Source organism: Leptonychotes weddellii, chromosome 11, assembly GCF_054177405.1.
Source record: "Leptonychotes weddellii isolate Sample4059 chromosome 11, ASM5417740v2, whole genome shotgun sequence".
NCBI lineage: Eukaryota > Metazoa > Chordata > Mammalia > Carnivora > Phocidae > Leptonychotes > Leptonychotes weddellii.
Window position 1 is genome coordinate 63,920,320 of NC_138379.1, and position 27,974 is coordinate 63,948,293.

Below are 27,974 nucleotides of genomic sequence, written 5' to 3' on the forward strand. Positions count from 1 at the left end.
TCCTGTCTGCCTGGTTAGTAACTTCCTATAACAGGATTTCTCTGTTTGAGGCTCGGGGCTTCTGATCCGCTAACAGGGCATCAAAGCTTTATACGTGTGCGCCTGGTGGAGCCTTCCAGTTTCCACTGGATTTCAGAGGCGGGTCTCTGCCCACTCGCCGCAAAGAGCCACAGTTCCGCGCACATCTCCCGCCGCCCCTCGGCATCCCTGACGGCTCCCGGAGCGCGCTGGCTCCAGAGGCTTCCGGGCGCCCCGCCCAGGGGACCGTCCCTTCCCAGCCCCTCGGTCAGACCCACCCGACTCGGGCCTCCCACTCTTGGGGCGCGTCCCCGCGGCCTGCAGAGGCGAGGCGGCGCGGCGACGGGCGGGGGGTGGGGGAGCCGGAGACGCCGCCGCACCCCCGAGCCCCCGGCCCCCGGCCGACGCGGCCATCTTCGGCGCGGGCGGGTGGGAGGGAGGGAGGCGCGGCCTCGGGCCTCGGGCCCGCCCCCGCCGCCGGGCCGCCCAGCCCCGCCCCGCCGAGCGCTCACCCCGCCGCGCGCCCACCCCTCCGCGCGCTCATCCCGCCGCGCCGCGCCCGGGTCCCGACTTCCCCTCCCGCCCGGCCCGCAGAGCCCGCGCCCACCCCCATCCCCCCACCCCCATACCCCCACCCCGCCCGAGCCGCCGCTCGGCCCGCCGCACCCGCAGAGGCCGCCATGCGGCCCGCGCGCTGCCTCGCGCTGGGCAGCCTCCTCGCCCTGGCCGGGCTGCTGGAAGGCCGGCTCGTGGGCGAGGAGGAAGCCGGCTTCGGCGAGTGCGACCGGTTCTTCTACGCCGGAACCCCGCCTGCGGGGCTGGCGGCCGAGGCCCACGTGAAGGTCTGTCAGCGCTTCGAGGGCGCCGAGCGTTTCGCCACCCTGTACAGCCGCCGGGACCGCATCCCCGTGTACTCGGCGTTCCGCGCCGCGCGCCCCGCGGCCGCCGGCGCCCAGCCCCGCTGGCTGGTGGAGCCGCAGGTGAGCGAGCTGAGCCCGAGCCCGGGCGCGGGGCTGGCCCCCGGGGGCGGGGAAAGGCAGCCCCCGCGCCTTCTGGGCCAGGTCAGGAACCCCGGGTTTCCGAGCCACCCCGCCGCACCCCTGGCTAAGCCGCAGCCAGGGCTTGGCGATCCGCGAGCCTCCGCTTAAGCCGCGGGAGCCCCGCGGTCCCCAGTGGGAGGTGGTTCTCCCCTACATTTCGGGGTAGACGTCTGCGGTGTCTCATTCATTTCCTGACCGGTGAGGAGCGTGAGATGGACAGTTCAGATCAGCGGAAAGCCTAGGCTGGGAGCCCACAGGCCTTGGCGCAGGTCGTTGCCATAGTTGTTTGGGCCCCCCCGGGTAGGTGGGGGGGCGTTTTCGTGCCCATTTTGCAGAAGGGGCGATCAAGGCCCAGGGAGTGAAGAGACTTGTGGAAGTCTGCCCAGCTGGTAAGTTGGGGCAGGTGTTTTGGCTTAGAGGTTCACTGCCCTTTCTACTTACGGAAAAGCTGCTCTTCTGCAGAGGCCACCTGAGCCTGAAAACCCCTTGTGCACAGGACATGGAGTAAATTCGACCTGAAGTTCTGTTGAGTTAGGACAATCAAGGTACATAGTTTTAGAAATGCCATGGATAGTTAGAAATAGTAGGGAAACTGACTATCTCCAGCTAGTGGGAAGGGCAAACTAGTTTTACCCGACTCTTCATATCTGTATTATCAGACCACTTGGAAACCATGTCGTGAGTGTTTTGTACTGGCTGGCGAGGGTGACCAAACACTGCGGAAGGTCCCCACAGGCCCTGCTGAACCTGCCTTAACGCATCCTGCCCCACCTCTGCGTAGCTGGCCTCCTCTCTGCAGACCCAGCCAGGCTCCCCTTGGGTGTGTTCTCCGCCTCTCACCCGCCTCCTCCCACCGTCCGTACCTGTCCCAGCCCTCAAGACCACCTTGGCAGGGGGCAGAGCTACTCACTGAGCCCACCCACTCCTGATGGCCAAAGCTGGCTAAAACCGTATGGGTGAACAGACTGTGGCTTTCAGGTGCTTCATTCCGAGCCCTGGGTTGTAATCCCTGTATGTCATCCAGGTATTTCTAGCTCTGAGAGCTTGGCTGGGACTCACGTCATCTTGCACCTCAGTCTTCTCTTCCTGTCCGCGTCCAATCCATAGCTGTCTCCTTGATGTCAGGACCTAGGAGATCAGGCATGTGTGAAAAAGCCTTTGTAAACTGTACACATGTAAGACATATATTAATCTACAATTAGTTTGTCCCCAGCTGCACCCCTCAAGCTCTCTGCGTATCCCGCAATTCATTATACATCACAATTGTGGGCCTGTCAAGAAACAGATGACCTAGGCCTTTCTCCTTGAGGATCTTCTGGACGGCTCAAGGAGACAGAACATACAAGTGAGGAAGACACAGGAATGCGTGCTAAATTTCCACTGAATTCAGAGCACATTTAGTAATCACCTGCTGGGTGCCAGGCACATAGGGAACCAGGAGAAGAGAGGGTAGCTCTTGGACTCCAAGGCTTCCTGGTGTGCAGGTGAAGAAGCCTGCCGGGTGGAGAGGAGCAAAACAACTGATTAGAGCCAAGCAATGTGGGTTCGAGAATGTTTTTACTGACGAGCTGTAAACTTGGGCAGGCTATCCTGGAGCTAATAACAGGGTGGCCTTGAGGATTAAATGAGTTACTATATAAAGTTCTCTGAGAGATGCCTGGCACATAAGTCCTACCTATTATTAGGACATAAGCAAAGCCTATACTTTCATAAAGGTAAACAAAGTCCTATTAGATTTAATCTCTCTTGGAGGTGAGAGGGGAAAGCCTTGGGGTCAGGGTGACATTTGTGTTGTGCCTGGAGGCGGAAGCAGAGAGTTCAGAAGAGAGACAAAGAGGAGGAGGACATTCCAAGCCTCCTGATGTTTTGGAGGGAACACCAAAAGTGAGAAATGCACATTCAGGGATTAGTGCGTGGGGAGTGGTTGGAGCTCCTGAACTAGTAGAAGTATGTAGGTGACAGTCTGCTCAAGTGTTGCGAACAGAGGGGGATAACGGAAGGGAGAGGGCAGGTATGAAGGAATAATCAAGGAAGGCTTCGTGAGGCAGAGCCATTGATGCAGTTACAGAAGGAGTCACAAAGGAGCAAGTTTTGGGGGTAGAATCAAGTTACAGAGGCACAGGAGACCCTGGACCCCTGGGGGCAGGAAATGAGGAATGGCACTGGGGAGGTAAAAGAGGATGGAGAGGGAGGGGGGACATTGTTCCAAATGGCAGCTTGAGAGGGGAGATGAACAGTGGTTTAGAAAAGGACAGGAGGCCATTGAGTTCCCAGCTGGGGAGGTCAGAATGGTGGCAGTGGCTGATGCTTTTCCCCGCACGATGGGCTCATGTCCGCCTCCTTCCTACCCCAGCCTCAGTCAGGAGCCAGAGGATATCAGGAAGGAGGGGTGGAAGGAGACAGGGAGGAAAAGCTGCAAGATGAGATGCAGGCGGGCTCTGGAGCACACTGCAGCAAACCTGACCGCCCCCCCTCCCCTGCAGCCTGCATCCCAAGGCCTGCCTCCCAGCCAAGGTCCCCACTCAGGGCTAACTGTGGACTTCTTCAGAGCACTTTGTAATGCTGAGCTGCCTTGTGCCCACATCACCTTTTTTTGAAGTCAGCTTTACCAAGAGGCCCAGCAGACAGGGAAGGAAGAGGCGGGAGGCCAAAGGAGCTCAGTGCTTGCTTTGAACGATGAGTCAGGCAGGGCTGTGCTGGCCCTGGGGGCTCCCTCAGCCCAGTTCAGCAGCTTTCACAGCTGTCCTGCAGGTTCCCTTGGGAAAAAACACCAAAATTGAAGATCACAGAAACTTAGTCACTCTTGAGCTTAAAACCTCTAGGTGTTGGCTGCCCAACACCTACCGGACCAAGTTTATCCTGCAGGATGCAGTTTAACAAGGCTCTCCACGTCCTGGCTCCTGTCTCCAGCTCCAGCCTTGGTTCTCACTCCTCCACGCCCTCACATTTTATGTTCTAGCATTATCCCGCTGCCAGGCATGCCTCTCAGAAACTGTACTGTTTGTCACTTCTGCTTCTGTCCTCATGCTCAGTCCTTTTGCCCCGAATCCCCTTTCTGTACTGCCCCATCTTGCCCCTCACTTCTTCCCCTCCTCCATCCTTTAAGCCTGCCGAGGTACCATCTCTTCTAGAAAGAACTGCGCACCTGATTTAGCTCCATGGCTCAGTACTCTGATAATTTCTTTCTTTTTTGTACTCCCCTCATTGTTTGTTTTTTTTAGATTTATTTATTTGTCAGAGAGAGAGAGGGAGAGAGAATATGAACAGGGGGAGTGGCAGGCAGAGGGAGAAGCAGGCTCCCCACTGAGCAGGGAGCCCAATGTGGGGCTCGATCCCAGGACCCCGGGATCATCACCAGAGCCGAAGGCAGATGCTCAACCGACTGAGCCCCCCAGGCGTCCCTGCCCACATTGTTTTATAATTACCTGCTTGTGTGTCGGTCTCCTCAGTGTGACCCTGAGAGGTGAACGCTGCACCTCACTCATCATGCTTATGTCACTAGTTCTGGGGACACAGAGAGTCTCTCAACAAGGGTTGAATAAAATAATTTGCTGTTGAGCTAGGTCAGGCAGCAGCGGGTGCGATGCTCTGCTTGAGCTTTCCTGCTGGGACATATACTGCTTCAGAGGCTTGCCCCATAGCTGGCCAGCAGCCGCTCATACAATCATGTTCCATATGCAGAGCCGGAACTTTCTTCTAAGTCCACCCCATTAGTCCCAGCTCTGGCCTTTGGAATGACCCCAAATGATTTGGATCTCTTCTCTGGACAATAGCTCTTTGGTGTCAGACACAGGATCCCATGTCCACCCACACTGGAAGAATTTAAATGGAATCTTCTGAGGGACAGAAGGAGAACTCTGGAGGAAGCAGAGAACAGCGGGCTGTTGTAGGTTTTATGTGGAATGTGGTCACCTTTAAATTGAGAATGGGGGGTGCCTGGGTGGCTCAGTTGGTTAAATGTCTGCCTTTGGCTTAGGTCATGATCCCGGGGTCCTGGGATCAAGTCCTACATCAGGCTCCTTGCTCAGCGGGGAGCCTGCTTCTCCCGCTCCCCTTGCCCTCCCCCCTGCTCATGCTCTCTCTCTCTCTGTCAAATAGATAAATAAATAAAATCTTAATAAATAAGTAAATAAATAAATAGAGAATGGGGAAAAGGCAAAAAAGGTGAGAAAATGTTCCCCCATTAGCATGGTGGAGATGCTTTAGAAGGTTTCTAGTCAAGACTTCAGAGACCTGAGAACTGGGTTCTGGTTTAGTACAGGGAGCCTCAAACCTTTTAGTCTCTCAATTCCTTTCCATTTAATGGAAGAATTTTTGAGTGAAGTCTAAGTGATGCGTTACCAAAGTGCATTGTCAGTTCATGCTGGAGGCCATCATAGAAGACTCTACCATTTTATAAAGATGAATGCTGAACGGATCTGGCTTCGTATTCAGCTTACACTTCTTTAATCTTACAAAAATACTCTGAGGTAGATGTCATTGTCTTCACTGTAGAGATGAGGAAATGGGCTCAGAGGGGTTAAGTGATGTGCCCAGGGTCACACAGCTTGGATTTGAACTCATGACTATTTGCTCTTAGTCCAGTGCTCTTTGAATATATCATGGAGATTCTTTGACTTCATAGGGAATCCACTGCATTAATGGCCATAGGTTTTTAATTCTCATCTTTTATATGGGGATCTTAATTTCTACTTCATTTCTCGTTCCAATAGTTAGTAGGGCAAGTGGGAGCACAAATTTGGCCACATAAATGTTGCTTAGGTGCCAGTGGCTCTGGAATGAAGGGTAGATTCTGGTTAACTACAAAAGCATTGTCCTAAAGCGCCCATGAGGCCCTATTTCAAATCCTAGTCAATGCCTGTGAACAGTGATCACAAGTTAGAACCTTGATTAAGTTCTGGATCTTTAATTTCTATCAGTGGCTTCTCGCCTACACACACCCTGAAACTGTTAGACAGGCCTTTATTCTAACATCAGTCCCTTTGTCATTGTGTCAGAGAACAGATACATCGAAGACATCATACACCTAAATCCCTGTGCAGCAAACAGGACAATTCTGATACATACTTTCTAGTTAGGAGACTTGAATTCAGACCTCCTGCTCTGCTGCTTATAGGCTGTGGTGACCTTAAATTCTTCCAGTCCTGTTTTTCTCATCTGTTCATTAGAGGCAACAACAGTATTTAATTTCATGTAGTGGTTGTGACAAATGACCAAAGTAACACACATAAACCTGTAGCATGGTACCTGGAATCTGGTAAGGTCTTAGGAAATATTAATGTGTCTACTAAGGTCTTACTCTAATAGGTATTAGTACTTTTTTTTTTTTTTTTTAGAGAGAGAGAGTGCGGGGGGTGGGGGCAGAGGGAGAGAGAAAATCCCAAGCAGGCTTCATGCAGTGTAGAGCCTGACTTGGGACTCGATCTCATGACCCCGAGATTACGACCTGAGCTGAAATCAAGAGTTGGACGCTTAACTGACTGAGCCACCCAGGTGCCCTGGTGTTATTACATTAAACAAATATATATAAGTTGTACACCCACCATAGGCCTTGAACTCACAACCCTGAGATCAAGAGTCGCGTGCTCTGCTGACTGAGTCAGCCCCCCTGTTTTATTACCTTTAAAATTTTTTTTTAAATTTTTTTAAGTAAGCTCTGTGCCCAATGTGGGGCCTGAACCCATGACCCCGAGATCAAGAGTCACATAATATAATAGGTGTAAGACATACACAAATACACACAAATGGAATGTTGGATTAGACAGGTGACTCTTACAATTCTACAGCTCTCTTAAAATGTAAACCATCTGTGTATCTTCTCAAACACTAGGCATATATTTCATATCATACAACAGGTGCTTAGAAAGAGCTTTGGTGAGAGACTGAATGGATAGATGGATGAATGGATGGATTTAGGTGATTGAAAGAACAAAGATAAAATTGGTGCCAGAGATACCTCCACCCTCCTTGTCCTGAGTCACCAAGAGGTGTGTTGTCACAAAACAAATAGTGAGCAATGGCACTGCAATCTATGGCGCTGAGTCTGGGTAAGTCTGGGAAGCGGCTGACTCAAAGGGACGATTCCAAAATCAATCACTCACAATTTCTTCCTCACTGGGGTGCACATAGCAAAAACAGAAGTCACTTAGGCTCTCTTTCCTTGCATTTTTCTCCTCTTCTAGGTTTTTCTTCCTCTTTGAATTCAGTGTTTCTGTTTGATTTGTGGTCGTTCTCAGGAGCAAGTTAAGGGACTTGCCCTACATTGGCAGAACATTTTAGGGCCCTTTCGTTCTGAAACAGTTCAGGGGTGACATCGCTGTACACGATTCTTTCAGTTCAGACTGAAATTTGGACAGTCCAGGGAAGGAGATGTCATTTACTGATTCCCTCACTATGGACAAGGGTCTTCACAAATTAACCCATTCATATAACTAGATATTGTGATCCATGTTTTATAGTTTAAGAAACTGAGCTTCAGACTGGTGAAGCCACTTACCCATGGTCACACAGCTGCTAGATGCAGAGCCTGGATTGGAAGTTATGGCTGCCCGATTCCCAAGCTCTTACTCTCCTTTCTACTCGAGTGTGAGGTCTTCCAGTGACAGTGTTCGTATTTTCTCTCCAGATTCCAAATTGACTGACTAGGGTTGTTAGTTTATTTTTATTTTACTGAATTCATCTAGTTCTTTGGATGATTTGTGGCTTTGCTTTGGAATGGGCCATTCTGAAAATCTCGGCTTCAGATTATTCTTAGCTCAGTTATGAGCTCATGGTGATTCAGTGGAGCTTTCCCTGAATAAAGATTTTATTCTTTGGATTTCAGATTTCTCTTCCTTTTAAACTGTCAGTGAAACTTTTAACAAGTAAGAATATGAGAAAATAAATCCTCCCATTCGCCAGTAGCTTTTGCTTCCTGTGATCTGGTCTTTCTCCTAGAATTACCGTTCATTCAAGAGTATGGTCCCCCTTCAAGTTGTATATCATGTCTCCAGAGTGGCCACGTAACCTGTCGGCCCCATGGAACGTGGCATCTGTGGCAGCCATAATTTGTTGCCTGTTGATATATCTAGTTAGCCACTGAAAGGAAGGAGAAATAGAAAAGAAACTGACTCATGGCGTGGACCAAAAATAGAAGCACCATTAGTATTCCAGTCATGCCTCTACTGACCCAGTGCCGGACAGTGTGGCTCCATCCAAAGAGGTCAGGCTGAGGACATCCTATACTTTGAATCAAGATGAAAAATATGGGTACATTTCATTTTGCAGAGTAAACAGGTGGCTGAAATAGTGTTTGAAGATAAAAGTTAAATTACATGTTCCAGTCGACTTGTACCTTAATTTTAGGGATGATTGGTTTTGAGTTTTGATTGAGTTTCAGTTGGCAGGAACGCCTAATGCTTTAATAAGGCCCTGGGTCCTCTATCAATGAATTCCCCAAGTCAACAAATATTTACTGGAGCATCTGCTGTGTATCAGGCACTGTTCTAGGCCCTGGGAATGGAGCAGTGAATCAAACAGACAAAAATACCTTCTCTCGTGGAGCTTACTATCTAACAGAGGACACAGGCGATAAAATAAATAAATAAAAAACATAACATGTTAAATAGTGAAAGTGCTAAGAAGAAAAGTAAAGCAAGGCAGGAGGATATGAGCTATCAGGGAAAAGGTGAAGTTTTCAAAGGGTTTTCAGGGAAGGTATCACTGTGGAGGTGACTTTGTGTACAAACCTGAAGGAAGGGACAAAGCCAGTCATGCAGGTATCTGGGGGAAGGATGTTCCAGGCAGAGAGAACAGTAAGTGCAAAGGCCCTGAGGCAGGAGTGTTCCTCATGTTTGAGGAAGAGGCCAATGTGGCACAAGAAGGATTAATGAGGAGAGAGGCAGGAGATGAGGTCAGAGAGGTGGGGTGGGAGATAGCAGACCATGTAGGGCTTCTGGGCTGTTTGTAAGGGATTTGGCTTTTACTCCATGTGGGACGGGATGCCACTCTGCCGACTTTGGGGGGTGGGGTTTGATGTGTTCTGACTTACATTTTAATAGGATCACTTTGGCCGCTGCGTTGAGAACAGACCATGTGGGTTCAAAGGCAGAAGCAGAGAGGCCAGATGGGAGCTTTCAATATCTGGCAAGAGGCGGTGGAGGCTTGGACCACTGGGGGTGGCGGTCTAGTTCTGGGTATAATTTGAAGGGAGAGCCAAGAATGAGAGAACGGGAGGAGTGGCAGACAACCCCAGGGACTTTGGCCAGAACAACTGGAAGAATGGGGTTGCCGTGAATAAGACGAGGATCCCGGAGAAGGAGTGTTAGACGTGCTAAGTACGAGATGCCTCTCGGTGTTCTGCGGAGCTTCAGGTAGGGCTGAAGGATGGTGCTCACTCATGCTTACTTACCACCCTGGGTGCTCTTCCAGGCCTGATTCACGTGTGAGCTCATGTAATCCTCAGGGCAGCCATAGGAAATAGGGCTGTCATTATCCTCCTTGGACAGAGGAGGCTCCTGAGGCACAGAGAGGGTGGGTTACTCTTCCATGCTCACACAGCTAGGAAGCGTGGGACTGGGGCTCTCTGACATCAGAGAGCCCATGGAGTTGCCTCTCTTAGCAAACCTGTTAACGTACGGGGGAGTTCCTATTTCCCTCTCCTGAGTGAAGCTCCTCTTTGCAAAGCTCACAGATTCCTTTATCAGGACTTCATAGACCAGAGCATGTTCCCAGCCCCACGGCCGTGTGCCGATGACCGTGGACGCTCACGGCCTCCAGGTGCACACTCGTGCTGAAACCACGGCAGGTTACCGGAGCCGTAAGCGCTGTGCTGGGCGGAGGGTGCTGTTGGCTCCCTTTTGCAGTTGTGCTCTGTTCTGATCCGTCGATCCATCGTGAGCACTGCCCATGGCCATTATGCAGACAGACATTCTCCATAGGGTTGGTGGGGGGGGGGGCGATCATCTAAAAACTCTGTCTGGCAACAAGTATTGTCCCTTGCGTCTCAGTGAGTGTGGCCAGCATAAGGGAGGGCTCTTGCATCTGTGGGGGTGTGGAGCTGTTGCTGCTGGAAGTGGGCTGGGTGCCATGCATGAGCCTGAGGAGAGCCCAGCTCCTGACCAGGTGCCAGCTGCCCCGGGGCGGGGGGGGCGGTGCAAGCAAAGCACACCCTCCAGAGCCCCACCTCTGGAACAGAGAGGGAGGACCCACTCATCCATCCTTCAGCCTAGAGAGCTCAAGAGTCCCTCCAATGCCCCCAGCCTGGTTCCCCAGAGTAGGAAAGGCAGCTGAACCCAGCACATTCTGAAACTTCATACCCCGGTAATGTCATACACCCTGCTTTGGGACCAGGAGAGGACCTTCTCTCCAACTCAGCACACCCCACGTCCTTGAAAGGACAGAAATTCCTTTTTCCTTTATGGCTGTTAGTAAACTGACATCCTCTCCCCAGTGCGCATTCTTACCTTTGCCCTTATGTCCTAGGTAACCTGGCATTCACCCAGCTTGGTAAATGAGCCTTCCCGCTGTGTCTGGGAGATGGTAGCATTGGTTTCAGGAAGTCCCCTTATCATCATTTTAATATTTATAACTGAGGGAAGAAGTCGACCCATATCACATCAGTGTTTTGAGTGAATTGACCAGGACACATGACTGAACAGGGCCACATAAGGAAATGGCCACCGTTGATGTTTCTGAAAGACTGGTCATCCACCATAGTCTCAGGATGCACGGAAGCCTGGGGAAGGGAAAGGCGAGCTTACGAACCACCATCAGTCTCCTGTCATTCTGGAGTATCTCTAGTGTAATCTGGAACCATGGTACCCATGATGACAGATGCCTCCTTCATGGCCAAGGGCACCGTTCGGGATGGTTGATGAACTTGCTCTTGCACTTTCTTCATTGGACAGACCTCCCCGCTGTGATCCTGGCCATCTGCATGCAGAGGTCCAAGCTCCCTTCATCTTCCTCTAGGCCTCTGCAAACAGCTTCCTCCCTGGTTAATTCCTCCTACCCACATCTCTAAACTTACTCCCCTTGGAAGCCAGAGAAATCCTCTCAGATCATCAATCCCGTCGTGCCTCCAACAGCCTCCCTGGAAAGCCTCCAGGGCTCCCCATTTCTCTTCCTATAAAGATGAGTCCTTATCGTGATGTCCAGAGTCCTGCATGTGCATCTCCCACTCCCCACCCAGCCTTATCCTGGGGCCACACACATTGCGAGTCCTTTACCTCCAGCCACTTCGGCTCATTTCTATGAGGGTGGTGCCGCTGTTTTCCTAATTCCCATCAAAGGACCTATGTACCTGCTGTTTTGTTTTGCATTTTGTCTTCCACGATATTCCAGAATAGGGCAACTGCCCAGAATACTCTCTAGTAGCACCAGACCTCACCTTTGCTAGTGTGTCACAGTTACACATGTATTTGTGTAACTGAGTGCCACCCAGTGAGACTTGAAGTTCCACGAGGGAAGGTGCAGGGCTCTCGTTGTTCACTGTCTGAGCCTCAGTCTCTAACACAAGGACCAGCACACTTTTTCTGTATATGGCCAAATAGGAAGTATTTTAGGCTTTGTTGGCCATAAAGTCTCTGACACAACTATTCAACTGGGCTGTTTTCACACAAAAACAGCCCCAGAGAATAATACATAAATGAATGAACGTGAACGTGGCTGTGTTCCAAGGGAACTTTATTTATGAAAAGCAGTGGTCGGTCAGATTTAGTTTCACAGGCTGTAGCTTGCCAGCCCCTGGTCTTGCTTCAGGCCAGCATTTCATAAGTGATGAAGAAATGTTGCTCAGTGTGGAGCACTTAGCAAATATGGACTGAACAGCAACAGTGAAATTTGAAACGTGGGCAATCCTAGTCCTGTTGCAGCCCAGCAGTCCTAGATTTAGACCTGCAGACAATTTTCAACTAACCCTTTTAATGTATAGTAATGGCCATCATTTATAATACTAAGGGTTTTTAGAATTAGAAAAGTAATATATGCTTATGGTAAAAGTATTTTTTGAGCATTTTAGAAGTCTATAAAGAAAAGGATCTCATTTCTCACAGACAGCTAACCTTTACAGTTTGTGTATGTGTATGTGCTAACATTCCAGAAATTTCTTTTTTTTTAAGATTTTATTTATTTATTTGACAGAGAGAGACAGTGAGAGCAGGAACACAAGCAGGGGGAGTGGGAGAGGCGGGCTTCCTGCCTAGCAGGGAGCCCGATGTGGGACTTGATCCCAGGACCCTGGGATCATGGCCTGAGCCGAAGGCAGACGCTTAACGACTGAGCCACCCAGGCGCCCCAACATTCCAGAAATTTCTATTCACATAGAGACACATATAGGCTCTCAGACCCTTGATTCTAGTCAACAAGGTTCAACACTCTTTTGGATCCCCAAGCCACAGCTAACCATACCCATGGAGTGGGAAAGCGAAGGGGCTCTTGATGAGTGAATTTGCACATGAATAGAAATAATTTATTTAATTTAGAAATGGAAGGCCTGGGCACCTGGGTGGCTCAGTCGGTTAAGCATCTGCCTTCGGCTCAGGTCATGATCCTGGAGCCCCATGTGTGGCTCTCTGCACAGCGGGGAGTATGCTTCTCCCTGTGCCCCTTGCTCTGCTCTTGCTCTCTCTCTCTCAAATCAATAAATAAAATCTTTAAAAAAAAAAAAAAGAAAAGAAAAGACAGAATGCTTGGGGCCCTCACATGCAAAGTCTACTTCATCATATTTATTCAAGTCAGTGTCTAGATAACTCATGGGTGGCCTGAAATAATCTTACCTTCTTGCCCCTTCCTGTGTTCCTGGGCAGTGGTGATCCTTGTCCTCTTATGGGGGACTCACTGGCCTGCCCAATGTGAGGAAGCCAGTCAGTGGCAGAGCTGACCAGTCCCCTCATTTCTAATCTGGTTCTGTTCCTAAGCCCTGCTGCCATATAGTCTCACATTTAGAAGAACTTGAAGATTAGCGACATTCAGGGTGCCTGGGTGGCTCAGTCCGTTAAGCGTCTGCCTTCGGCTTGGGTCATGGTCCCAGGGTCTTGGGATCGAGCCCCGCATTGAGCTCCTGCTCAGCGGGGAGTCTGCTTCTCCCTCTCCCTCTGCTTGCCGCTCCCTCTGCTTGTGCTCTCTCCCTCTGTCTCTCTCTGTCAAATAAATAAGTAAAATCTTAAAAAAAAAAAAAACCAAAAAACGACATTCATAAAACCCAGGAGAAAAGTTTGAGCAAATGGAAATGATTTTGCCTGAGGGCAGAATTTACTAGCCTCAAATCATATTTATTACACAACATTGAAAGTACATGCTGTCTTTTTTGTGCTGAAGACACAGGGTAAGATTTAATAGTTCGAGGAGGGTTTAGGTTGGAAGCAAATAAGCCATTTCCCAATAGCGAGAGTTACTATGCTGTGGGAAAGGGTTTAGGGGCTGTCAGGTCCCCTTCTCTAATGATCTTCAAAATGAAGGGTAAATTTGTCAGTTGGCTTCAGAGGAAGGCTATTTCTTATAGCTCTCAGTTTGTGTGGAGACAGGCTTTGAGCCTTTCCCAGTTTTCCAATGAGGGCGACTCCGTAATTGGGTTGACAGTGGTTATATTGCTCACGGACCAGGCGCAGTACTGTTTTTTTTGTTTTGTTTTTTTGTTTTTGCTGCTGTCAGTACTGGGTCCCATTCTGTGCCTCCGTTCTTGCCACAGGCCAGCCCCTGAGTATTTCCTCCCATTTACGTACGTAATAAATGTGATCACAATCAACCAGAGGCCAGGGTGTATCATAAATTTGTTCTCTGTCGGTGAATTGGGGTTTAAGAGGTAGGTGTGGGATTATAGGGGTTTGCAGTGATTGAAACAAGTCCATCCTGTTCATTATCTGCTCATTTACTTATTATTCCTGGTCAGTGGGTCTAGAGTTTCAGCATTGCAAAGAAGGAGGGGTGGAGGAGTTGACATCCAGTTGTTGATGGACACTGTGATCGGTGTTGCCATTCTCATCCACATCAAAACCGTTTATTGAGTTCTCAGCGCCAAGCCAAGAAATAGGAGTCTCAGACCTGGCCCTGGAACAAGACCCAGTCCCTTCCCGCAGGTGTCTTGTTACCTAAGGCAGGAAGGCAGATCGTGACCGTGACTGAATTCTCTCCTACTAGACTGTTAGGCCCGAAGGGGCAAGGACTGAGCGAGCACACAGAGTGGTTGAGAAGGTGAGTCTTGTAGAGGGACAAAATTGGGTTGAGTCCTAACTCTGTCATTTACCAACTGTGTGACCTTGGAGATGTTACTGAATTTCGTGGAGCTCAGTTCCCTCTCTGTGACATGGGGCTAAGAAATTGTCCCTATTCCACAGGGGAGTAAGGAAGACGGTGTCACACTGTATGCAGAAGGTCCCCTGCATTGTAACATGAGCACTCAATACGTGTATATTAAGCATGTGGGACGAACAAGTGCCCTTGGCTTCCCGACCATGCCTGCCTTGGAGACAACCAGGCTAAGGGTCCCCAGGCTCCTATGTTTGCCTCAGTATTATTGCTCAAATCGTTTCCTGGCCTGTGCTGAGGAAGTGCGAGGTCAGACTCTCCAGGTGGCCAAATGGGAGAAGACAGGTGAGGCCAAGCAGATGCAAAACCAGGTGCTTCGTCAGTGTTGTGCTCTCCTTTGGCAAAAAGAAGGGTCCTAATGCCAACTCTAAAGTCCTGTGTAATCCTGGATTTCTGTAATAAAACTGTTGAGCTGGTTACAAACAAAAACCCATACTCCTGCTCCATTGCTACTTTTCTTTTTTTCTTTTTTTAAAGATTTTATTTATTTATTTGACAGAGAAAGACACAGCGAGAGAGGGAACACAAGCAGGGGGAGTGGGAGAGGGAGAAGCAGGCTTCCCGCCGAGCAGGGAGCCCGATGCGGGACTCGATCCCAGGACCCTGGGACCGTGACCTGAGCCGAAGGCAGTCGCTTAACCAACTGAGCCACCCAGGTGCCCCTCCATTGCTACTTTTCTTATGACTGGCCTCAGCTTCTTCACAGAGTTCGGTGGCTTGTACACTGTCCTCCATGTTACTTTGCCCATTGATACATTCTTTGTTGGGGAACTCAGTAGAAATTCCTTCTCTCTGCTCCATGGGGTGCCCCTCCGGTCTGTTCCCAGACTTCTGGAACCAAGACAGCCTTATCTCTTCATTTGCTCCTGAAATTTAATCCAGGTGTCTGGAAGGTTCCATGCCTATAAGGTTCCTGCCCCAACTCCCACAGGGGACTTGCTTCAGGCTAGTTGGCGCATGAATCACACGCTTACCCAAGCTTATTCAGGTGAAGGGCAGGGCTGTTGTAACAGATCACTGGTAGATTCACAGACATAGGAACCGAGGTACACACAGGCCTCCAAGGAACCAGAGCTGGGAAACTTCTAGAAGCCAAATGGTCTCACTGTCTTCAGGGTCTTTATCCTACCCTCCTGATCTTTTAAGGGTTTTCCTGCTTTCCCATGGGTCAGCCTGGCTCCCAGCCCTAAACTGCACATGGCAGCCTTCACACTGATTGTTGGCAGTCTCTGAGTTTCTTGGATTGAAAACCCGGGAGAGAGCCATCTGACTGCTTGCTGGCCAGATGTGACTGGCAAGGAGGTGGGTAGGAGGGGATCGTGTGGTAAGAAGTGCTGCTCTTCCAGAGATAGTATCTGAAATAGTTAATTTAAAAATGGAAGTTAACTATAGCATACTGACCGACCAGGGCTGGTATGGCTGGGGGTGGTCTGGGAGAGTCCAGCCTGCGCAGCCATATTCGACTTCTCAAGGGACCTCCACTAGTCAGCAGAACTGGTTCTGTACCATCTCTGTGTGTAACTCAGGCCACGAAGGCCCCAAGGTGCAATTAATCTCCCAGGACTGGGTGAGTTCTGATCTCGGGAAAGCACTCACTGAAGGTTCTATCAACCAGGGTCCTGGCAGGAAACTGGATGGAACTCTCAAAGTAGCTTAACCAACAGAATTGAATGAAGAAATTATTTACAGAGAATTAAGAGAGTCAACGAGATATGGTAAAGCTGCTAGGGCCCAGCCATTTTTACAGGAAGCTGTCACCATCCCAAACTGTGGGATCAGGTGGGAGCCTGGTGGGAGCCATGATGGCAGAAAAACTCAGCCAGAGCTGGAAACGCAGCAGCCGGCTGGAGGGAGAGCAAAAGAATAAATACTCCGGTCGCTGTCTCCCCCACCTTCCCCCTGGCTGAGCCAGAGGGCACGAGAGCTCAGATGATATGGTCCCTAGAAGTCAGCCTCCTGGGGCACAGAGCAGGGTGGAGAAGAGTGGAGAATGGATCTGGGAGGCCAAAGGGGACCACCCAGCATGGGAGGCTGTGAGGCTGGGGCTGGGCCCGAGCACCCAGGTGGAAGGCAAGGAGCGGGGAGGAATGGTGGAGGCGCCGCCACCCCCACCCCTGAGGTCACAGGTGCAGAGGGAACCAGGGAAGCATTCACATGACATCCATGTAACTCACATGGTTGGGGACAGATTGGCCTATTTTGGTTGAATGTAAGGGAAGATTTGAATGAAGAGATTGGAGGAGTTTTGTGTGTTGGGGGGGGGACTTACAAATATGCCTGTTTGTCATTTACCCAGGAAATACAGGATTCTATCAAAGATGTTAGACTAGTGAGATACGCTCAAAAGAGTATACATAGCAAAAATGGACTTCTCATTCCATATATGAATAAGGCAGGAAATCCACATTTATACATGTTTATGATCAGAATACTAACTGGTCCGATAGGAGGCAGACTTAAATGGCCCTATAATCCTTTGTTCTCTCCCTTGGTGTTATCATCGGAGCTCTTGCAGTTTGTGGATAATGCTCTCACAAATCACAAGTATCATGTGAATCACTTAAGCCCGGCGGGGGCACTACCCAAAGGTGATTTAAACATTTGTTTTTAGGTGTGGGGTTCATGGAGCCCCCCACCCCGCATCAGCCTCACCTGGGATGGTGGTAAAAATGCACTTCTGAGCCCCACTCCACACCTACGGAATATAGCTCTGGGGTGATACACAAGAATCTGCATTTTTAACAAGGACCAGGGTGCTTCTAATATAAACTGAATTTTGAAAACTAATTTAAGGGGACATCACTAATTTCTGGTAGTGGCCATCTGGGCAGGAGTTAATTCCACCAGAGACTGATAGGATAAAAGAGAATCTGATAAAGATCTAGCCTAGTGGGTTTTCAATTTAGAGTCATCAGGAGAACTTTAAAAACATCCTGATTCCTAGCCCTCTCCCGACCCCAGAATTCCTATCTCATTGGTCCGGGGTGAGGCTTGGACATATTTTATTTAAAGCACCCAGGTGATTCTGACCTGCAGCCGGACCTGAGCACCGCTAATCTGGTCTGAACCCAGAAGGTGGAAAAAATTAGAAATGGAAATGTCTCAGCTTAACAGACTTTTCGGAATTCTGTACCACACAGTCACATGCTAAGAATAATTGCTCTGGAAAAGAAAGCAGAGTAGAGAGTGGAAAACAGGCTTCAGTGAGTAACGGGGAAGGAAACCAAGAAGAGCAGGGATGATGTAACCTGAGAAGGTACTGCACTTCTGGAAAGGTCTTAAAGGAGTCGGCACACTTCTATAGGCTCCCAGAAGGAGTTTGAAACTTGGCGCTTTGTACGAGAAGGAGCAACCAGAGGAGTCCTGTGGGGAGTTTGTCCCCGAGGCCACCGGCTGGCCTCCCCTCAGGCCTCCCCTCCCAGCAGGTATTGCTGTTCAGGGTTGGTGCATTTTTTAATCCCTCCCTTTTATTGACTTTTTTTTTTTTTTTTAATTTCCAAGACAAAGGAAAGTCTGAGATGGAATTGGAACAGCCTTGTATTCTTTCTTCTGCTCTGTCATCCTCTGACTTAGGAGAGAACCCTTCACCGGGTTGCCTTCACACCTCTGGGGTCGGGGGACCCATGCTGGGCACCTACAGGGTGCACAGCGGCCTGAGGTAGAAATGCCTGCTGCGCCCTGCCACAGGAAGGTGTGTGAGTGGTCCTGGGGGCCCAGAGGAAGGGTGATTCACGGGGAGGAAGGCCAAGAGGACCGGGAAGCCCGCCTGAGTGCTGAAGGGCTGGTCAGGAAGTGGAAAGCCCTGCATTTCTCCTTCAAAAAAAAAGAAAGAAAAGAAAAGAAAAAGAATTAAAATTAAAAAAAAAAATCCTGCTAAGTCTTCTAAAGCTGTTTCTATTCCCAAGAGGATAAAGAATATTTTGGATGCCAAACAGGGAGGTTTTTTTTTTTTTTCTCTCTTCAGTGGGTAGGTCGGAACTCTGTTTCTTCCTTTCCCCGAGAGCTGCAAGGCCTTATGGGTTATTCCTCCTCAAATACCCTTCATCTGCTCTCGTGGTCCCACCCGCCTCCCGCTCCTTTTCTGAAAGGCAGCACTTTCCTCAAGCTGGGTATTTTCCGTGGTGAGTGCATTCTCTCAGGATTCACCCAAGGCCTCAGGTCTAGTTTATTCTCCCGTGTGCGACTGTGGAGAGGGCCTGTTTGCGCCAGCCAGCTCCAGGTCTGATAAGATCATCTGATGTTCCAACTGTTCCCTGTAGGAGGGGCCCTCTGACTGTTCCATGATGGGTAGTGGGATGATAGCATCTTTTCAGTGTCTGTGTGTATGTGTGTGTGTGTGTGTGTGTGTGTGTCTGTCTGTCTGTCATAATTCAGGGCAGAAACAGAATTGGAACACCAACGGGTCAGCCCATTCGATGACTTAGCTCTCGTTGAAAATAAAACAACTCCCCAAACGAAATAGCCTCTTTGTCCCCAGTTAGGTAGGAGCCCACTAGGTCTCTCCTGATGATAGGATCGTATCTGAAGCAGCCCCGCAAGTGCCTATCTAGCCCCAGCTTCAGATTCTCCCGGGGGAGGAAACTCCACCCTTCCCGAATCATTGCAAAGTTTTATAACTGTTTTGATGATCCTCCTAGATGACCCCTGGTCCACGTCCCCTGAGCCTGTCCTGCTCCTCACCCGCACACACTCAGTCTCTTCATGAGCAGTGCCCGTAGCTGTCACCTACCACCGTTGGCCCCTGCCCACCTGGCCTCTGATGCCAAGGCCCCCCTGCCCTTTTCATCCTGTTTCTGAACCTGTTCTTGGAGTATGGGTCGTGGCTGTGGGTAAAATAAGTACAAAAACGACAATCCTGGCCTAAGCAGAGCTGGCCTGTCCCATTGATCCTGGCTGGCCTCTACGGAGCCTCCCTTTCTTTCCAGCATCTTTCCTTGCCTCTCTCCTGAATTCCCCGGCACAGTGACCTCCAGAGGCTTGCAGACCTTCCCTAGGCTCTGCCTCCATGTCCCCAATGATGGCAGAGAACTCACCAATCCCAACTCCCCACGGACCCTTTCCTCTTCCCCTGTGTTCTCAGCAGAGGTTCTCTCGTCCCGGCTGACTCCTCTCCACGTGCTCCCAGTAGCATTCCCTTTGCTGTCCCACCCCGCTGTGCCGTCAGTGCTCGTGATCACCAGCATACTAATCAGCCACCACCTACCTAGAACCTACCATATGCAGCATCTTCATCGTGTTTTAGGCAGGCGAAAGTATGAGGCGATCCCGGTGTCTGTGGAACTTGCAGTCTGTAAAAATATAAGAAGCAAATGCACAGGAGCCCAATCTCCACATGCAGACACCTCCATCTCCCCACCCCGATATCTCTTTCTGCTGGATCCATTGTGTGTGCTCTTTAAAACTAATCCTGGTGACTAGTTATGAGCGTCTCCCACCTTCCCCTCCTCCTCACCTGGCATCCCACCCCTCTGCAAAGCCTCTGTGCAGCTGTGTGTTCTGGAACATTCTGTGCCTGTGCACACTCTCAGGGCACACACATACTCTCCCTCTGCTGCCACTTTCTTGCCCCATGGCGCAGTCCCCCAACTGGTCTTGGAGGTCTTGGCTGGGACCCTCTGGTCTTCTGGCCCTGTGGGGTCATCTGTCTCGTCAAAATCCTTGTGCAGTCTTGATACTGGGAAGGAGGTTTAGGGGTCCCCCCTGTACCTGCCAGGCCTCTGAACTGCTACAGAGAAGGTGCTTGTGAACTCCCAGAGGAGTTGAGAAGAGATCGAGAGGAAGGAGGAAAGAAGGGGGCAGAGTACTGCTGCTGAGTGCTGAAGCTTCGTGTTCGAGTTCTGCAGACCATTGTCACTGTTGACAAATAGCTCCTCCTCCCCACTCAGTGACAAACTCCGCTGTGGCAAATCTGTGCCGGCTGCCTCAGGTCCCTAAGGTTTGCATGGACTTCGCAGCCCAGAAACGCTCAGGGACTGGGCCGGGGCTCAGTGGCACTATGCCCCTGAGATGCCTTCGAGCCCCAAAATACTCCTTGCACGCACAGAGACTCAGCAGCTCCACCCTCCCGATGCCCCTGGCCCTGGGCCGTGTGTGGGGGCTGGAAGACCATCTTTGCTGATCTCTGGGAGCCCTGCTTCTCGGCGAAGGGCCTGCTCATCTCCTGCCTTTACCTAAAGACTTCAACAAGCCGTCTGTGTCTGCAGTCCCCTCTTGCCCATATCCAGTCACTTTCACCATCAGCCTTCCTTCCCGAACCCTCAGTGGAAATCGCCTTTTGAAGTGTCACTAAGGATTCTCAAATCATCGAAGACTTTGGTCATTGTCTCTATCCTTCCCTTTCTTCTCTGCGGCGGGTGCCACGCTGTTGATCTTCTCTAGCCAAAGCTTTCTCCTCCCCTGACTTCTGATGTGACCCCAGGTGCCTGATTCTCCTGCGGCTCCGTGTCGCCCAGGTGTCTCTAGTCCTCCACCTGTCCTCCAGCATGGCCACCCTGGGGCTCTCGTGCTCCCTTCCTCACCCAGAGGCGCGGGGCTGGGACTTTGGAGTCTGAGAAGCTGGCTATAAACCTTGGCCCTGCCATATTACATATTGGGTGACCTTGTATCCGTTGCTTATGTGAGTTTTCACTTTCCTGTGCGTCAAATGAAGATAATCCCTCGCCCAGAGGGTTATGTGAAGAGTAAATGCAGCAGGGCAGTGCTTTCTGAATTGTAGTCCTTTGCAAACCTGCTTTACAATTTTTGCCATATCTGAGGTGATGGGGATCCTATTAGGATTTAAAAAGATGCTTTATGTAGAGCATTTTCCGTGGTGCCTGGTGCATAGTGAGCACTCACTGGTAGTGATAATTATCCCATGATGAGTTATCTGTATATCAGATCATTTATACTCTGCTTCCTGCTGTCCTTTCCAATTCAGCTTTTCACTTTTCCTTACTTCGAATCCTGTTTTCGGGGGCGCCTGGATGGCTCAGTCGGTTGAGTATCCGACTCTTGACTTCAGCTCAGGTTGTGATCTCAGGGTCGTGAGATCGAGCCCCATTTCAGGCTCCGTGCTCAGCAGGGAGTCTGCTGGAGATTCTCTCTTTCTCCCTGCCCTGTCCCCTCTCAAATAAATAAATAAGTCTTAAAAAGAGAGAGAGAAAGAATCCTCTTTTCACAGGCTGCTGGTCTCTGCCCCCATGCCTTGGTGTAGAAGTCTTGTTAAGCCTTACTGACCTTTCTGTGTCTCTACATTTATCGAAGTCTTGCACATCCTTCTAATCCCACCTCAGCTTCTGTCTTCTCCAAGAAGTGAGACATCATCCATGACTGCATTCATGGTGCCCTTCCTTCCTTTGAAATTCGTGTGCTCTTTTTCTTTATATCACTTATTCAGCATTTAGGGTAACCTGCATGGCACTGTTATCTTTCTCTTGGCTTCCTATTTAACTTTGTATCTGTGTCTTGTTTTCCCAAATAGATGGTTCATTTCTTCTTGTGAAGGCCTATTTTGAGGCACATAAAGCAATGATTAAGGACACCAGCCATGGGGCTGGACTTGCCATGTTTGTGTGGTGATGCCACCCCTCACTGTGACCTAGAAGAGGCTGCTTAATCTTGATGTGCCTCAGTGTCTTCATTTATCAAAAAAGGTGATAATACCATAATACCTAGTTTTTGGGTAAGCTTGAATGAGTGAAGACTTAGCATAGCCACTTACTGATTTAATACATGTGAAGTTCTCAGAAGAGTGCCCGGCATATGGTGCTCAAGAAATGTTGATGGGGGTGGTGGTTGTTACCAGTGCGAATGCTTCCTTCTACGGTACTGGTCACACGTAATATATGCTCAATAAATATTGTTGAATGGATGAGTATTTCCCCTATAGTCCTCCTTTGCAATTTTCTTCTTTTTTTTTTTAAGATTTTATTTATTTGAGAGAGAAAGAGAGCACGGGTGGGGTGAGGGGCAGAGGGAGAAGCAGACTCCCCGCCGAGCAAGGAGCCCGATGTGGGGCTCCATCTGGGGACTCCAGGATCATGACCTGAGCCGAAGGCGGACGCTTAACCCACTGAGCCACCCAGGCGCCGTCCTTTGCAATTTTCTATCAGTCTCTTTTTCTTACATGCATGTTGGCAGGAAAACTGAAAGTCTGCTTTCATTTAATTCCAAAACAAAAAGAAACCCCATGGGTTTAAATAGCTTTTACTGTCCGATATAGAGACCAACTCATTGAGAGAAACCATTTTTTTTCTTGGTACTGAATTAGAAAAGGAATTTGTTATAAGATTATTTATGGGGCAGGATGCTGGTGGAGGGAGAGAGTTCATTTTTCTAAAACCTACTTAGCATGTTGTGATTAGCAAAAAAATTTTCCATTAAACACAGGAACTGTATCAAATGACATGGGCTGCCCAGGGGGACCAGGTCAGCAGGGAGGGAGAGTACACAGAGAGGGCTTTGTACCTGTCCCTCCGTCCAGAGGTTCCGCTGGGAAACCAAAGAGTAAGATTAGTGGTGCCCGCAGAAGGGCAGGTGTAACCCAGAAACGTAATCTGAAATTACGTCTTACGTCACAGGCATATTTTTGTCTTCAGGGTGTGGCATTGTCAGTAATTTACTATGATGGCAATAACCAGATCATTAAACTGTGTCTGCAGAGAGCATGGAAAAATACATCTGCCCTTTACGTGACCATGTTTCAAAGAATATATTAGACTTTCTAAATCAAATACTCTTACTATTTTTGGTCCAGTTTCCCATAGGTGAGTTTGGTATTTTAGTTACATACACAGTGACATTCCTTCAGAAAGTGAAGGCTACCAAGACCCACAGGGCTGTTCTGTAGAGTTAAGTAAGGGTGGTGGTGACAGGGAGCTGTTATTCTGATTTTATTTAGCTATTCAGATGGTTCTTTAATGCATGACATTAAAATACTCGTCAGCCTGGGAGCAGAAGAAAGTTTTGTCATAGGTTAAAAAACTGGTTTTAAGACAGGAAGCAGGAATCATAATGGGCATGTCTGTCAATGGAGGTCAGTGAGCAGGCTATTATAAGACCCTGGGATTTCATGTCTCATAAATGATATGGTAGAGTGACTTCATAATGGAATACCCAGTTTGTGTGTGTGTGTGTGTTTGAGGGGGGTTTGTTAGCACAGAGGAGGGGCGGAGTACACAGGGAGTAGAATAGGAAACAGCCTATTTGGCACCTGCTTCCAAACACCAGGGTCCTGGGATATTAGAATGATGTGTGTGTGCACCGGAGAGCCAAGCCCTTCCACACCCGGGCGCTGGGAGGGTTCATGCCCTAGGGACTTCTCTAGAGCCTTGGCTTCGAGTGCAAGTGATTGCAGTGCACCCTCTCTCCAGTGAACAGGATGCATCTCAGTACTTGCTCTCTTCTTTCAGATCGACGACCCCACCAGCCCCCTCGAGGAGGTGATTGATGAAGCTGATGCCATCACTTCTGTGAGTGGCCTGGGAAGCAAGCAAGCCCTGAGTACAGATTACCTGGACTCTGATTACCAAAGAGGACAGCTGTACCCATTCTCCCTTAGCAAGGATTTCGAAGTGGCCACGTTCGCTCTCACAAACGCAGCTCCGATGGCCCCGTCCTTCCGGGAGCGGTGGTACCTGAATCTCAACAGCCTGATGGAGCGGGCCCTGACCCCGCAGTGTGGCAGCGGGGCAGACCTGTATATCATCACAGGCGCTGTGCCCTCAGACCACAGACTGAAGGACAGAGTGACCATCCCTGCGTTTGTCTGGCTGGCAGCCTGCTGCGCCGCGCCCGGGGGCGGCTGGGCCATGGGCTTTGTCCAGCACGCCCAGGACGGTGACGTCATAGAGGACGTGATGGTGAGAGAGCTCGAGAAGCTGCTTCCGTTCAACCCCCAGCTCTTCCGGGACAACTGTGGCGAAACCGAACAGGACACGGAGAGAATGAAAAAAATCCTGGAAGTGGTTAACCAAGTCCAGGATGAAGAGCGAACGGTACAGGCGAAAGAGGGCACTCGTCCCCTCTCCAGCACCAAGGACCAGGGGTCAGCTCTGCTACCTCCAGAGCCATCTGAGGAGAGGAGGAGCTTTTTGGGCAAGTTGAGGAGCTTCCTCGCCACCCCCGTCATCAGGCTTTTCCAGTTACTTTATTACGCTGCCGTAGGCATCCTGAAGAACGTTATATATGTCCTGTGGTTTGTTACCAAGCAGGTGTTTAACGGCCTAGAAAGTTGCCTTTACCGCTTGGGTTCAGCCACCATCTCATACTTCTTGGCCATTGGGGAAGAGTTGGCGAGCATTCCCTGGAAGGTACTCAAAGTCATGGTCAAAATCATCAGGGCCATTCTCCGGATCCTTTGTTGTCTGCTGAAGGCCATTTGCCGCGTTCTGGGCATTCCGGTCCGAGTCCTCGTGGACGTGGCCACTTTCCCCATGCACACCATAAGCGCGGTTCCGATTGTGTGCAAGGACATTGCAGTGGGCCTTGGTGGCACCATCTCTCTGCTCTTTGATGCTGCTTTTGGCACTATGGGTAGCCTGTTTCAGGTTATTTTTAGTATCTGCAAGAGGATTGGCTACAGGGTTACTTTTGACAATTCGGGGGAGTTATAGAACTCAAAAAAAACTAGGAGGGTCCAGTTACAGTGAATTTGATTTTTTTTTTTTTAAATAGAGAAAGCTGGAATATTTTGTCTTTACAATGGGTTTCTGTTCACTGTCAATTACCATATATCTTGGCCTTTGGTAGGGGTATTTGCATGTTTTTGCAAAAGAAGATGGTATAATTTAGACTTGAGCAAAGAGGGATGTTGAGAGTGGGATTATGTGTAGGTCATCTGTGGGATATGGGCAAACTTCCAAACCATTAGAATCTTTCTTCACTTTGCTACTAGATGGACTGCCTGAGATATGCTGGTGTTCATTTGTGATAACTAGGAATTACAGAGAAGGGAAGAATTAGGAAGAAGACAACCTTAATCCAAAGAGTTTCAGAGAGAATGGGAAAGGAATCTTGTTTCTGTTATGAGATGTAAGGCAAGACCTATATAAATGCTGTTGGTCGATTCGTTTTCATTTGTTTCTCTTTCTCTCCAACTCATCTGACCTTGGTGAAGTGCAGACATGCTTCCCTGTTGAAATAACTTTCTTAGGGATAAAGAATTTGCTAATATCCCTGAGCTTTCCATGGCTTCCAAGGACCTGTAAGGTTGCTTGGGTTTTTTGTTTTTTGTCCTTTTTCCTCCCAAGATGAATTTTGCTGCATTTTTCTTTTAGGTAATAATAAGCATTTTGTTTTAAATGTGGCATAACAAAGTTTGAATGCAAGGGCAAATTGTTTGCCCTTTGAACAGTGTAGCACAGTCCTCTCAGGTATAAAGAAGAGATTGCAAGGGTCAGAGCCCTGCTCTGAGTAGGTGTTATAGGTCTGAGAACATCCTTAGCTAAGCTTGGATTAACTTGATGTATATTAAATCCCTGGCTGGCAAGAATGAACTCAAAGACTGACATTTAGCTAATATGAAAATTTGTACCCTCCAACATTCTAGATCAGTCTTTGTTATTCTTCAGACAAGTACCCATTACAGTAAAATCTTTGACCTCTGTCCTTAAATGATTGTTTTGGTATGAATGTATACAGAAGAGCCACAAAAGAAAAAAAACTATTCTAGCCATCTCAGAAAAAAAATCCATATCCATATATGTTTATATAGGCATAAACTTGATTAAGAATCACCATGTCTTAGGAAATTACTTTTATAGTGTGTTTGAGGTTAGAAAGCATAACTCTCCCATTAATGCAAGTTTGATTTGAGAGCTAACCCCCATTTTTCTGATCAGTTTATTTTCAATCTTGCCCTGAAAGAGAAAGCAGTATCTTCCAAACTTTGTTCCACCTTCCACAGCTGAGATGGAATCATCTGGATTTTTCTGAGTGTCCTCAAGAGTTGCCGTGAGGTAGAAATGGGCCACGTGTAAAATACTGTCCTTGGGGGGGTAGAGTACCATTCATCTGAAAGTTAGTTGTAAACACCTGGGATCCAGAAAGGCAACAAGGAGAGAATAATGGAGAGAAATAATACTTCCAGTGGGTTGGTAGACAAGAAATGTGAGTGTAGTGAGTTCCATGTTGCAGAAAAATAATTGAATTGCACCCAAAGTAGAAGGTCAATTGGTGAGACAATATTGGGGATTATGAACACCAGACTGGTCCATGGTAGGGGATATGCACTAGATTTATCCAAGAATCCTAAGCTGTCTTTTAGCAACGCTTCTGTTTGTGAGTGAGACCCTGTAGTGGGCCTTCCCTTCATCTCAGCAGCGTGGAGGTTCACGGAAGGGTGAGGGTTCGCCTTGGTACTGAGGGGTCAAGAGTCCTGTTGGATGAAAGGAAGAGAATCTTCAAAGCAACCAGAGAGATGGTCTGGCCAGACCCCCAACTGATGAAGAAACTGAGGCACAGGGAGGCACCAGTCTTGCTTTTAGTTTCTTTGCTGGCTCATGGCAGATCAGGAGCCAAGGTCTTTTGCACATGTCCCATCACACCTGGGATGTCAGATAATGTGGTGTGTGCGTTACTACTCAGCTGCCTCCTTGGGTTTTCTCCATCGTCCATCAAACAGAGTCTAGGCCCTGACTCCTCAATTGGATGGATTGAGCCCAAGTGATGAAACCATTAGCCATCCGTGCACAGCGTCATGCTTCCTGCCCCCCACAGAATCTTTGTTCCCTCACAGTATGTATTTTCGTGCTGATAGGCCCAGAGAGGGCATCCACGGCAGCTTGAACCCCTTGGCACCATGCAAGGAACAGGGCATCCAAACTGCTTCTTGAGAGCCACTTGGAAATGCCTTCTTTTTCACTTCGAGTTGTTTAGTGTTTTATTTATTTATTCTTGTGTGGCCTTTTGTGAAATCTGGGAAGGGGTAATAAAGCAAGATAGATCCTTAAGGCGAGGTGGCTGAGCCCATCCGCTCTGGACCAATAGGGTTAGTTGAGCCTGATTTACTGGAACTGGCTCCAGCAGGTGGCTGGACTGCTCCCCCCCCCCCCGCATAAGCTACTTTCACTTTGAGGTGACAATTTGGACTGATGAACACTGTCTGTAGCTTGAAGATTTTTCTGTGGCTCTGTTATGTTCTCAGGCCCTGGGGAGGTCAACTGTTCATTATTATGGAGCTAATTTCTAGTCTGTGGATGAGCCATGCCTTTGGACACTCCTCTTTTCCATTGTGCCTTTTGAATGTTGGCTTCTCACTCACCATCAGCACTTCCACCTAAACGCAGACTAGGGAGTTGGGAGAAAGACCTAGAATGAAGCACTCGTCATTCATTCAGTCATTCATCTGTCAAACATGTATTTGAACATCGAGGTTGCAGAGATCAGCAATATGTGGATCCCGTCCTGGAGGAGTTCAGAAATCTAGTGGGGCGAACACACGGTGCAGTTGAAAGCTGAAACACAGCATGGTGAGCGCTGCAAGAACAATCCTAGCAGCGCGCTCCCTGGAGCATGGGAAGAAAGCCCGCAAAACCATGGAAATGAGGGAAGCCTTTACAGAGGGTGTGACGGAAGTCAACTTGACATTTTCAGGCTATGTACAATGCTGTGCACCTTGCAATGCTCAATAAAGTAATCGTTGACAACTCA

General features: G+C 49.1%; 1 protein-coding gene across 1 annotated transcript; it reads left to right on the forward strand.

Moving 5' to 3' along the window:
* The first annotated feature begins 628 nt into the window (after nucleotides 1-628).
* ENDOD1 (endonuclease domain containing 1) lies at nucleotides 629-27,974 on the forward strand. The gene is made up of 2 exons (XM_006744908.3): nucleotides 629-998; nucleotides 23,735-27,974. The coding sequence occupies exons 1-2, from the start codon at nucleotides 699-701 to the stop codon at nucleotides 24,935-24,937; spliced, it is 1,503 nt and encodes a 500-aa protein (XP_006744971.2). The 5' UTR covers nucleotides 629-698; the 3' UTR covers nucleotides 24,938-27,974.

What these genes read in the sequence shown, in the direction of transcription:
- ENDOD1 (XM_006744908.3), top strand. Translation starts at nt 699, where the DNA reads ATGCGGCCCGCGCGCTGCCTCGCGCTGGGCAGCCTCCTCGCCCTGGCC. An exon ending in GCTGGCTGGTGGAGCCGCAG is followed by an intron (nt 999 to 23,734) that starts GTGAGCGAGCTG and finishes CTCTTCTTTCAG; the next exon opens with ATCGACGACCCCACCAGCCC.